We start from the raw sequence: 14,047 nt of genomic DNA, 5'->3' as shown, positions 1-14,047 counted from the left end.
ACAATCCTACAAGAATATATAGGTCATATATGGTTTTGAAAAAAAACCTAGAAGAAATTTGTGACCAGGAGACTCAGACTAAAGAAAATATTTTTCAAATGTTCTTTAGGCAAAAACCAAAACAAATCAGAACAAAACAAAAAACAAAAATGTTTTATAGGCAGAAGGAAACATTCACAGATAGTGACTTAGAGATAAAATAAATAACAAAGAAAACAGGACATTTATAATTATATCTAAGTGAACATATACTGCATTTAACAATAATAATATCATATAGGGTTTTAAATATATATATAAAGTTATAATATATAATAACAATAGCATATGTAGGTCAAATGAGGAAATAGTTAAAATGCAGTTAAAAGGTCTCTACAGTATTTGGGAAGAGGTAAAAAGACCATCTCAGATACATTATCAGAAGTAATAAATACTTTAGCAAGGCCATTCAATATAAAATCATTGTGTTCTTATATATATCACAACAAAAAATAATGCTAAAAATTTTTAGCATGTATACTTGCATCAGAAAAATATCAAACATCTAGAAAAGTTTAGCAAATATGTACAAGATTTTTATACAGAAAATCCTAAAATGTTATTACCTCAAATTAAAGAAGACCTAAGTAAATGGAGATAAAATATACTACAGATTGGAAAAAATTATAATGATATGCCTTTCACCAAATTAATGTATTCCTAATAAAAAGCCAAAGCACTTTTTCGGTGAAAATTAATGATCTGATTATAAAAGTGACATGGAAATATAAGGACCAAAATAATCAAGTTAAAAATAAATAACGAGTAAATAGTAAAGTCGATTGTAAACAGTAAATAAAGGATCTGCTCTACTTAAAGCTACAGTAATTAACACTGTGAGTTAAGGGTACAAGATAGATAAATAAACCTATGATACAGAATATAAAGTTCAAAAACAGATCTATGCACATTAAATTTATGACAAATGTGTTGCTGTAAAACAAATGGTGCTGTGGAAAATAATAAAACCTGACCCATACTTCACACCATTCACAAAAATCAATTGCATGTGGACTGTAGGTTTCAATGCAAAAAAGTACATTTTTGTAACACACTGTGACCTATAACCAGCTTGCATCTAAAATCTATAAATAACTCAAATTAATGACAGATAATTCACAAAAAAGAATTACACAAGTAATTCACAAAGGAGGATCTCCAAATAACCAATAAAGACAGGTGCTCAATCTCACTAGTACTCAGAGAAATGGAAGTTAAAACCACAAAAAAACACCCAACGCCCAGCCAGTAACTTCCATGTGAAATGTTGGCAAGGATGTGGGCAAAAGGAACACTCATGCATTACTCGTATGAACATAAATTGGCAGAATCACTTTGGAAAACAGTTTGGCATGATCATTAAACTTCAACATTCACAATTACACTTCCAGGTATACAGTCAATGTTTGTCTGTGCATATATTCACATACACACACAAAAACAAGTACAAGAGTGTTCACAGTAGCATTATTCATAAATCTGTACCCACAATAGAGTGGATAAATAAAATGTGGTGTAATTGCATAGTAATATAGCAAAGAAAATAAATGAAATACAGTGACATGGATGGATTTCATAAACATAATGTTCAGTTAAATTCAAACTCTATTATCCCATCAAATAAGGTTCAAAAACACAAAATTCAAAAAAAAAAAACAAAAACCAAAACAAAACCAAAACAAAACAAAAAACAAAACAAAAACACAAATGTCATTATATTGTGACAAGATAATAGTTTTCTTTGAGAAGGAGGGAGGTAAGGATATTAGGTGGAGTCATAGTGGGGATTTTGGGGTTCTGGTAACATTCTACTTTTTCACCTAATTGCAGTTATAGGATTGCTCACTTTCTGGTAATTCAGTTAGCTCTGCATTTATATTGTAAGTATTTTTCTATATGTGCTCATACAGAAAAGTTATAAAAGTTATCATTAAAGTAAAAAAAAAATCTAACAATCTATGTCTTTGTATAAAATTATAAAGCATGGAAAAATTCTAACCATTTTTAGGAAGAATGCTTTGTTAAACATTTTAAAGAGAATATTTCAGACCTCAACTTTTAAATGATTAAGAATTGTCAATCTAGAAGAGGTTTAAAAGTTAGGTTCAGCAAAGATTTCTTACATTATTCCTAAAGGCTTATATAGAAGGCCAATCTTTTTTTTTTCAGATTTCAATCCAAAGAATTTCTAAGACTAATTTGTTTCCACTTATTTTAAAAATACTTTTCAGTATTTTCTGATATTCTACCATAGATCCTTAATGGATCTCACAGAAGTAGATGACAGATTAAATAGAAATACATTGACTATAGTAAATAAATTTATTTTAATGGTTAAAGGAGAAAGAGAATGCCATGTAGCTCACATCTAGGTATCAAGTTGCAGGAGGGGGAGGATCCCCCACCCTTGTATTCTTTCTCTTTTTTCTTCTGTCTTCCTTTTAATCTGGCTTCCTTTTTCTTAGAAAGCCTTACTCAGGCATGTTTTCAGATTTGGCTTAATCCTATAGATTGTAGGTGCCAAGGAATAATCTGAGAACTCACTTCATATACCCTTTCATTAAAAAGTATGAGATCAAGCTCAGAGCCTGGAGCCTGTTCCAGATTCTGTCTCCCTTTCTCTCTGCCCCTCCTCTGCTCACACTCTGTCTCTGTGTCTCTCAAAAATAAATAAACATTAAAAAATAAAAAAAAGTATGTGATCTTGCCATATGCAATAACAAAGACAGAGACAAATACCATATGATTTCACTTATATGTGGAATCTAAAAACAAAACAAATGAACAAACAAATGAACAGTGCAGAAACAGACATATAAATATAGAGAAGAAACTAATAGTTGCCAGAGGGGAAGGGGAAGGAGATGGACAAAATGGGTGAAGGGGATGAAAAGAAACAAACTTCCAGTTACGGAATGAATATGTCACAGGGATGAATATGTACAGCACAGGGAATATAGTCAATGGTATTGTAATAGTGTCGTATGGTGACATTGTAGTTACACTTGTGGTAAGTATAGCATAATGTATAGAGAGTTGTCAAATCATTATGTTGTACACCTGAAACTAATGTAAAAATGTGTGTCAACTGTGCTTTAATTATTAAAAAAATAAATATAATTCTGGATCAATAAGGAATACTTGTAATAGATCCAGGACTTCCCGGGAAATCCAGTAGATTGGAACAACGAATGACACACAATAAGCCTAATTAAAATAATTTACTTTCTTTTTTCTCTTCTCTGACTTTTTTTTAAGTTTATTTATTTATTTTGAGAGAGAGAGAGAAGGAGAGGGGCAGAGAGAAGGAGAGACAGAATCCCAAGCAGGCTCCATGCTGTCAGAGAGCAGCCCGATGCCCCACTCCAACTCACAAACTGTGGGATTGTAACCTGACCTGAGCTGAGATCAAGAGTCGGATGCTTAACCAACTGAACCACCCAGGTGCCCCCCTCCTCTCTGACTTTCAAGAAGAATCTATATTTGGGACGTGGGCATGTTGTGAAAATACTGAGCACCAATTTATGAACCAAAAAAATAATTGAAAATATATTTATTGTATGCCTGACATATATGAGAGTGGCAGTAATAATATTTGACAGAAATTAATAATATTTGACAGTTGATAAAGGAATGATACAGGTAGAGTGTGATACCAAGTTTTCCAAAGGAAAGATAATTGACAGATACGCTCAAGGAAAGCTAAGTGGAGGTGTTGGTGGTTGAACTGTCCATTGATAAACATACAAGATTTGGATAAGAAAAACAGGAAGAAAATATATCAAGTGGAGGCTATAACAGAAGTGAAAGTCTTTAGGCAGAATGCAAGAGCATATGCTTCGAGGAGAGTAAAAGAGTTAGATGCAACAACTATCAGGATGGCTTCATACTGGGGACATTTGTGAGCTAACCTGAAGAGACAGGTTGGTGCAACATATGGATTCAAGGTCAACGAGTATTAATCGTACTCTGCAGACAAAGGGTAGTCATCAAAGCATTTGGAGCTGGGTAATGGCTTCATGCAACCAGTGTTCCTCAGCTACTAATCTGGCAGCAAAGTGCAGGATGAATAGGAAGGCAGAGGCACATTTCTTGCCACCAAGTATTTCTGGGTATTGGATGAAGCAATTGTAGGGCCCTGGATTGGGATTGTGGAGGCCTCCAATCCCATTATCAGTTTTTGGAAACCTGCATAAAGCACTGTTCATCAAGAACACATGGCCTATTAACATAGGCATGTGAAGGAGAGAGTGGCACAGACTCTAAAAGCAGGCACTGTGTTCATTGTTTGTTATCCCAACTACATATTCACCTGTTTTGTAAGAACCCTTATAACATTAATATGTAAAATTGATGAAAATGATCATTTAAAATAAAGCATAAAAAGGCTAGTTTTTAAAATCTTTGTCAAAATGCATTAGGGGTACTTATTCCTTAAGAAACATGAGAATCGTCATCCTTTCTATCTTTACTATGCAACTTTGATCAAATTATTATCATTCTTTATTTATGTGTATTTATTTTTGAGGGAGAGAGAGAGAGCAGGGTAGGGGCAGAGAGAGAGGGAGACATAGGATCTCTGCTAATAGCGCAGAGCCTGATGTGGCACTCAAACTCAGGAACCAAACCTCGAGATCATGACCTAAGCCAAAGTTGGATGCTTAACTGACTGAACCACTCAGGGGCCCCAAATTGTTATCATTCTTGAACTTCAGTTTTCCTAAACTTTAACTTGGGCTAATTTATTTGTCTATCACCAGTCTTCAAGGAACATTAGTGAAAAATGCTTAAAACAAGGTGCTATAAATTATAATACAGCATGCCATTATGGTTAGAAGTTAGAGTAATGTAGGCTTGCTTCATTTTCTTTCGCGTTTAAAAGGGTTGATATTTTTCCAAACAAAACAAAACAAAACAAAACAATTTATTGAATAATGGTAGTAACTGAATAATTATTTGTTAATATGAACTAACTCAGTCATTTCTTTGTTGTCTTTAAAATACACCTACGGGGGGGGAGGGGCGCTTGGGTGGCTCAGTCGGTTTAGTGTCCGACTCTTGGTTTTGGCTCAAGTCAGTGAGATAGAGCCTTGTGTTGGGCTCCATGCTGAGTGTGGAACCTGCTTAAAATTCTCTCTCTCCCTCTCCTTCTGCCCCTCTATCTACCTCTCAAAAAAAATAAAACACACCTATGGAACACGACTCCCTTTTCCCAAGCAAAGGGGTACTTAATTTCCTCCCCAGGTACAAAGAGGTTTTATATGTATTTTTTTAAAAATACATAATATTTTAGTACATTAAATATTTGAATATATAACTATAGAAAGCTTATGAAGGAAATTGAAGAAGATATAAAGAAATGGAAAAACATTCCATACTCATGAATTGGAAGAATAAATATTGTTAAAAGGTCAATACTACCCAAAGCTATCTACACATTCAATGCAATCCCAATCAAAATTGCACCAGCATTCTTCTTGAAGCTAGAACAAGCAATCCTAAAATTCATATGGAACCACAAAAGGCCCCGAATAGCCAAAGTAATTTTGAAGAAGAAGACCAAAGCAGGAGGCATCACAATCCCAGACTTTAGCCTCTACTACAAAGCTGTCATCATCAAGACAGCGTGGTATTGGCACAAAAACAGACACATAGACCCATGGAATAGAATAGAATCCCCAGAACTAGACCCACAAATGTATGGCCAACTCATCTTTGACAAAGCAGGAAAGAACATCCAATGGAAAAAAGACAGTCTCTTTAACAAATGGTGCTGGGAGAACTGGACAGCAACATGCAGAAGGTTGAAACTAGACCACTTTCTCACACCATTCACAAAAATAAATTCAAAATGGATAAAGGACCTGAATGTGAGACAGGAAACTATCAAAACCCTAGAGGAGAAAGCAGGAAAAGACCTCTCTAACCTCAGCCGTAGCAATCTCTTACTCGACACATCCCCAAAGGCAAGGGAATTAAAAGCAAAAATGAATTACTGGGACCTTATGAAGATCAAAAGCTTCTGCACAGCAAAGGAAACAACCAACAAAACTAAAAGGCAACCAACGGAATGGAAAAAGATATTTGCAAATGACATATCAGACAAAGGGCTAGTATCCAAAATCTATAAAGAGGTCACCAAACTCCACACCCGAAAAACAAATAACCCAGTGAAGAAATGGGCAGAAAACATGAATAGACACTTCTCTAAAGAAGACATCCGGATGGCCAACAGGCACATGAAAAGATGTTCAGCGTCGCTCCTTATGAGGGAAATACAAATCAAAACCACACTCAGGTATCACCTCACGCCAGTCAGAGTGGCCAAAATGAACAAATCAGGAGACTATAGATGCTGGAGAGGATGTGGAGAAACGGGAACCCTCTTGCACTGTTGGTGGGAATGCAAATTGGTGCAGCCGCTCTGGAAAGCAGTGTGGAGGTTCCTCAGAAAATTAAAAATAGACCTACCCTATGACCCAGCAATAACACTGCTAGGAATTTACCCAAGGGACACAGGAGTACTGATGCATAGGGGCACTTGTACCCCAGTGTTTATAGCAGCACTCTCAACTATAGCCAAATTGTGGAAAGAGCCTAAATGTCCATCAACTGATGAATGGATAAAGAAATTGTGGTTTATATACACAATGGAGTACTACGTGGCAATGGGAAAGAATGAAATATGGCCTTTTGTAGCAACGTGGATGGAACTGGAGAGTGTGATGCTAAGTGAAATAAGCCATACAGAGAAAGACAGATACCATATGGTTTGACTCTTATGTGGATCCTGAGAAACTTAACAGAAACCCATGGGGGAGGGGAAGAAAAAAAAAAAAAAAGAGGTTAGAGCGGAAGAGAGCCAAAGCATAAGAGACTCTTAAAAACTGAGAACTGAGGGTTGATGGGGGGTGGGAGGGAGGGGAGGGTGGGTGATGGGCATTAAGGAGGGCACCTTTTGGGATGAGCACTGGGTGTTGTATGGAAACCAATTTGACAATAAATTTCATATATTGGAAAAAAAATAAAGTTAAAATAAAGTTCTAAAAAATACATAATATTTTAGTACATTAAATATTTGAATATATAATATCATAAATTTTTATAATATCTCTTTTGCAGAAACAATTCATTCAATAAGAGTTCACATACTTAGTGATGGTCAGATTTCCTCTCCTAAATTCAATAACCCCTCAGGTTTCAAACTATTGAGTGGGCTAGGTCCTGGAATGTTTTATGGATACAAATATGAACCCAAGACAATCCCTACTCTTAAAATCCTCTGATAAGTAATTAGAATCCCAATCATTCAGGAGAAGAATGTCATAAATTTTCCAATATATACAAAGATCTGGCCAGCCGCTACAGTATCTATTCTCAGACTCCTCAGAATATGCCTCCTTCCTGATCCCACATTTTAGTTAGTGAGAGCTAATAAATGCTTACTATAGGCACTATTCTAGGCTATTTGTTTATCCTAACTCATGTATTCCTCCCAACAACCTTACCAATAGATATTATTAATATCCCTATTTTTCAAAGTGGTTAAATAAATTGCCCTGGGTCACACTGCTAGCAAGTTTCAGTTAGGACTTCTCCAGCATCTGTGTTTTAAAACCCCAGACATAGTGTCTCTTGAACATATTTAAGTCAGCTCTATTACTGTGGCTTAATTCTCACTAAACATTACACAGTGGACTATGTGACATCATCAGGGGAATATTGCTGAAACATGATGGCCTAATGAGAAATCCCAGGAGACCAGACACTCCTTGTTTCTCTCTTTGATGCCAGGCCCAGTCCCACAACCAGTTCATGTCAATTGTTGAGTGAATATTCATAACTTGCTTTTGCATGTTCTCTTCCCTGTAGCCTAAACCTCATGTTACCCTGGAGATGGACTAGGACAGTTTCCTGTAGGCAATCACAGCAAAGGACCTTCTGTAAGATCCCCAAATTGGCAGGACAAAGGTTAGGAGGGTAAAACAAAATTTCACTTGCATGATACTGAGAATAAATATCTGAAATTTTGCACCTTATATGTTTTGTTTGCCTCCCCTGAGTCTAGCTTGCCTCCACCCATTGTCCTGCAGATTCATGTGGCTGCTCTGTGTTTTACCTCCAGGTGGAAGTAGAGGTGGAGAGCATTACATTTAATCCTCATCATGGACTCTGGCTGGTCCAAATAAACTTCCAGAGTGTTTGTTCTTAACTAATCCTTTTTTGAGAATTCTATCAGGCTACAGAATTCTTCAATCCTATAGCCTGATTGACTGATCAATCCTGTTGACTGATCAAAATCTCTTTAATTAAGAACACTTGTGGAAAGGAAAACAAATCAGTGTAACATTTAATTTTAAAATATTTTTTAACAATGTAGTTTATGCCACTTCCTTATGAATTGACCAATTAGACTAATTTTAAACTGCAAGCTCTTTAAAAAAAATGTTATTATTGAAGTATAATTGACACACAATATAAAGTGCAAGCTCTTTGAAAGTTGGGAGGTTTGTAACTGACTGATACGGAGTCCCTGGCTTATATCTTGCAAATGCCAGAACTTGGTAAGTGCTAGAAAGAAGACATTGTACTTCATTCTGATGGGCTGATTGCTCTATGCATAGTTTAAATATTATCCCCCACATCTGTAGTGTCTATTTGGGAGACTTTCTACCATATAACTACTTCAAAGAAAGACAAAGAGTGCATCTAGAAAAAAAAAAAGGCCTCTTAGTGGTTTTGAGGTAGAGGATTCAGGAAGGCCATTCTAAATGGTTGCATTTTCCTATGGAAGCACTGCACACAGACCTCATCCATCTTTTTGATGAGGCTGCATGAAAATGCAGTAAGAGATCCTCAAGGCAACATACTAATGGCCACAATGGCAATTTTCAAGACCAAGGCAGGCTTGGGAAGATTATTCCACTGAGAGAACACTACTCTTATGTTCTGAGCAGAACATCTGCACATATCACTTGTAGCATGGAACAATTTGAATCCTGGTTCTAAAATCAGTAAAGCATTTTATCCAATGCATCACAGGGCAGATTTCTTGGTTGTAGAAACCATTGCTTAACAATAAGCCAATGTATTTGCTGGCTCTTACTGTCCATCTGACGTGAGTGCCTCTAGAGACTACAGGGATATCTGTAGCACCTCTTGCAACAGAGGATAAAGTAGAACTGCATAAAAATGAGCCAGATTGGTGTCTTAAGCATTCGGGCTTTTGTCTATACTTAGCATGTCTCATTGGTTCTTAGCAGCTGGGGTAGAGAGGAGGGAAGTTGGTGCTTGACTCATTGTTCATTTATCCAGGGACTATTGCTGCATGCCTAGGACATGTCAGGCATTATACAAGATGGGGATGGGATTAGGGGTAAACCATAACCAGGACAGGCCCCTCCTAATGGAGATGTATCCTTGAGGTGAGAGGCACAGCAGAGCAGTATTGTGGCAACACAAAGCAGCCACTTAATCCAGCTTGGGGAGGCAGTGTGTAAGTGTGTAAGCAGATCAGAGTCCAAAAGTCTTCCCAGAGGAAATGGCATCTAGACTAAGCTAAAGAATGAGTCAGAGGTGACCAGGCAAAGGAGAGGCAGGTGGCTGTTGGTCACAGGCATTCCAGCCAGAGGCAACAGGCAGAAAGAACAGGGGCTTCCTTGGGCTTTATGGATGCCCTCACAGAACTGGAGCTGATTGGCACCCACTTGTCATTGTTCAAGCTATACTGACAGAAGAAAGCCAAGGTGGAAGGTTCCAGCTCTGTCTTTATTTAGCATTTTCAACCCAGAGTTTGTGGTCTTTATAAAACCTTACTGATTAAAAAGGGCTTTTGTTTATTACCTCAATTACAATATATATAGAAGGAATGCAAGGGTAACAAGAAAACACTGCACAATGTTAAAATACACATAGTTGTAATTTAATGAAACCTCAGCAAGGACAGACAGGATAGCAGAAATTACCTTCTCAATCTTTAGATAGTTGAAACAAAGATGACAATGAAACCCAGGCTAGGGCAACCTTAACCAGATAGTGTAAGGAGAATATGATCATATTTCAAGAAGCATCACTCGCTGAGGGTGGCCCAATTTCTTGGACCACCAAGGCTGCTACCCCAGAAGTGGGGTGAAGTTATCTTACTTCTGGGAGGGGAATAGCACTACTTCTTCAGATCTTCCTCCTTCTCCTTCCTCCCTTCCTGTCTGCCTTCAAGGCTATCACTGGATTTGTGTCTGCCCAGAAATGAGAGTTTCTTATGTTACCATATGTGGGTTGGTTAAATTCACCCTAGCTTTTTAACTTCTCAGTAACTATCCCCTGAATGCATCTCCTTGTGAGGTGATCTTTCCTTCCCATCAAAGTTTACCAATCCCTTTAGACACAGAGAAAAGGAGTACCTAAGATAAATTACTGATGACAGTACATCTTTGAATGACCAAGTTCTGTGAGTAAGCTGCATGGTTTCATTACGAGACCATCACTGCCTAGGCTTCCAGTGAGTGAACACAGGACTCACCTGTGGCAAAGACGACATTCCTCGAGACCAGACGATGCTCCACAATAGAGAACTGAGGGAGCTCAATCCTCTCCACTCCAGTGACAGCCTTATCACCTCCACGCCAGTAAAATTCAATGTCATCTGTGGTATAGCCATCTGCCATGAGAGAGAAGTGGGGACATGACAGAAATGAAGAATCTTCATTTTGTTTACATGCAAGCCTAAAGAAACTGTAATTAATAAAATGAAATAACAGCTTTCCCATATTTGAAGTAGATTTGTTCCATGTGCTTAACTATGAGAAAAAGCATCATCAAAGAACTAACTTTCGAATATTTTTGGTTACTACCTCTGCTGTTTCATTCAGACCACACTAGCACTGAGAAGTAGAGGAGCTGGGGAGGCTGAATGCTCTCACCAGAATTCTGTTTACAAAGCCTAATCATAGAGTTGGACTGGATGTTGCATAGAAATGAATTTAAAATATATATTAACAGCACTGCAGAAGATGGTTGTAAGAAAAAAATTAAACCTCAAGTATAAGGAATTCTGGAAAAGCAACTCCTCTCAAAAACTATGACAAAGTTAAAACACTGAGGGTGAATTTAACATGTTGAAGTTTGATAACATTAGAAAATTTCAGGGCAAAGTAGGGTCCTCCTTGGTATTTTTATATGGCTTCATCAGACGTTTCTGGCTATGAGGTCTGCCATCTTTAGAAATGCATTTGGTTGGGATACTATTGGACCTTAGAAAGGGTAGTATTTATTACCCGGATTATAGCTCCAAGCCCAGATCTTAGCATAGTGTACATTGTTCACCTTGTAATAAATCAATCAATGCTTCTTCAGAATGAGACAATAGGACAATCAAATCTGATGTTTCTGGCACCACCCAAGAGTCTTCCACAGAATTAAGTTAACTTTATTAGTAAGGTTGATTAAAACTTAGACCTAGAGAAAAATATCCTATCAGTATAACAGACTTTTTTTTTAAATTTGAATGTGTAATACAATGTAAGGCAGATACTCAATATTTGACAAATAGGCCAAAGCTATGGGCATGACTGCTCTCCATGGCAAATGTCATCTCCCTTGTCCCATCTTCTGCCTTCTCTCCTTCGATCTGGTGGTTACAACTTTTGTCTCCTCCCTTCTCTCTGACTTCCTTACATTCCATTCACATCTGGCAATCATGACAACAGTTCATAACACACACATCTTACCAAGCCACTCTTCTGCTTAAATCTCTCAAATGTTTCCCAATACAATTAGTGAAATAAATCCAAAGTCCTTACAAGGATGTGAAGAATCTACAGAACTGGACCCTGTATGTATTGTGAGTACATCCACTCTCTTTCTCTCGCTCACCCAGCCTGGCACCACTGGTCTTCTGGCTGCAGCTCAGACTGCATACTGTGCCCAGTAGTGTGTCCCTCCCCCTTGAGTGGGGGCTCACACTTCCCCACATTTCCATCTTGACTTAAATAAAAACATTTGTATATGTGTGTAGTCAGGTCACCAGAAAATCCTTTCTTCCACTCAAATGCTTTAACTATGGATTTTCTCTAATGGCTCCGAAGTGAAGGATTATTCCTGACTTTCTGAGGAAGTTGATAACAGACCATCCTACCCATTCTCCCCCTCAGTTCAAACATCACAGTAACAGAATCTGCACCCTCTGAGGCTACTCAGTATGTGTTCAGAGATTTGGAGTAGGAGCTGCTTCCTTATTTAGGTCCCAAACTTGCCTTCCTGAAATTTCCATCACCTCACTGGGTGTTGTGCCTTCCGGCCATACAGAATCCACTTTACTTCTAAGATAAACCTTCAATTACTGGGAAATCATCATTTTTCCACTGAGCTTTCTGTCCTCCATGCTAAATCTCCCCAGATGATTCCATTATGCATCACTTGACATGATTTCATGTCCCCCACTTTCTGAAAGCATGGCTCTCAGAAAAGTTGACAGTGATATACTGTCGAAATGAGGTGCACAGTGGGGTCAGTTCTATACAGGATGAAAACATGTGTACACCCAGCACAACTTCCCAGTATAGTTGCTCACAATGACACTCAATTCTCACCACAAATGCATCAGTATCACTGCAGTCATTTGCCTTCCCCCTAAAGAAATATGACAAGACTAAACCTAACTGAGACTAATTATAAACCAATCTATGATAGACCAGGATAAGTAACAACAGAAACAGCAACATCTGGATATGCCAGGAGATGTAGTTCAGGTATCAGGAGGGACACTTGTTTATTAGATAATAAAGATGCAGTTTTCATCCCTCACAAAAAATGTATTCAACACTGAAATACCAATAAGGCATCTGAATCTCTTAAAATTGAGAAAATTGCCAAAATGCAGGAATAGCTTGCTTGTAAAGCTGAGTTCCTGATGGGAAATGAGTTTTACTCCAACTGCCCAGGTTCCCAGGAGTAGAGCCACTCATGTGTGATGAAGCATATTGTGAGAAAATTGCATCTCAGTGTTTTTTCTCTTCTCACTGAATGGATCAAGGTGAGGAGAGCTTGCTTTCTTACATTTCAGTACACCAAGCAGACTCTCTTAATCAGATTAGACAGGAGAACTTCTTTATACTGAGTCTCTGTCTCTGTTTCCGTCTCTGTCTCTCTGTCTCTGTTTCTGTCTCTCTCATGACAGTTAAATTTGTGGAGTGGAGGATTAAGCCTCCTGTATTTAAGATAGTTAAAAACTATGGCAAGAAAATTATATATGCCTTGGAAAAGATGCCAAATAATGACAACACCTAAAATACAGTGAATGAAAAAGAAGTACAGATACCCACAGCTTTCAATTTCCAGCGTGCAGTTCTGCTCATCCAAGGGGTATCTTCTCAAGTCCATCATGCATGCTGCGGTTGTGGTGATTCTGAAATACACAGATGAAGGCATATATTAAAGATGGTATGAGAAAGTGTAGCAGAGAAACTGCTTCCAGCTAAACAATGAGTAATGTCCATGTAGGGCATCCTTTCCTCAAAGTACACCTGATTAAACATATTTCATAATGTGTACTGAATGAATAACTTTTCAGTATCCTATAGTCCAGCTTTATCAAGAAAAGCAATATAAAAACTTTAAATCTCTTAAAAGTACTCATGTTGACTTTGGATAATCTACGGCAGAGGAAGGTGTTTCTAAGGAAGCTTTGGTCTTCAATTTTTATAGCACAGGTTTATAGCACAGAAAAAACGTATGTGCAGGAACATCACTGATTAGATCAAGATTGAATTCTTTGATTTTCCATGTGAATGTCTATGTAGCTACAGATTCATAGGCTGCACTTTGGAACTCTCAGCCAAGCTTCTGCTTGATCCTATTTTATTATAGTTGTCTTTTGGGCTGGATCCTAATGATTCAGAGTTTCTCACCATGAGATCATATATCTTTTCAAAGAAAATATTTGGTTATTAATTATGAATGAAAATTGAGTTGGTTAGCTTTCCTTAAGGTCATCTGCAGCCATGGAAAGAAT

At 37.5% G+C, this 14,047-nt stretch overlaps 1 protein-coding gene across 3 annotated transcripts in view; it reads right to left on the bottom strand.

The window, feature by feature from the left end:
* GABRB3 (gamma-aminobutyric acid type A receptor subunit beta3) overlaps positions 1-14,047 on the bottom strand; it is a 468,180-nt gene that overhangs the window by 28,824 nt on the left and 425,309 nt on the right. For all 3 annotated transcript variants that reach the window (XM_025919405.2, XM_025919407.2, XM_025919406.2), the window contains 2 exons: positions 13,359-13,441; positions 10,559-10,696 (listed from right to left, as the gene is read on the bottom strand). In XM_025919405.2, coding sequence (XP_025775190.1) covers positions 10,559-10,696; positions 13,359-13,441 — 221 coding nt within the window. The remainder of the gene's footprint in view (positions 1-10,558; positions 10,697-13,358; positions 13,442-14,047) is intronic.

The sequence above is a fragment of the Puma concolor genome, chromosome B3 (genome assembly GCF_028749965.1).
Source record: "Puma concolor isolate L17-30 chromosome B3, mPumCon1.1.hap2, whole genome shotgun sequence".
NCBI lineage: Eukaryota > Metazoa > Chordata > Mammalia > Carnivora > Felidae > Puma > Puma concolor.
Note: the sequence above shows the minus strand (reverse complement) of the source record. Positions and strands in the feature narration are given on the sequence as shown.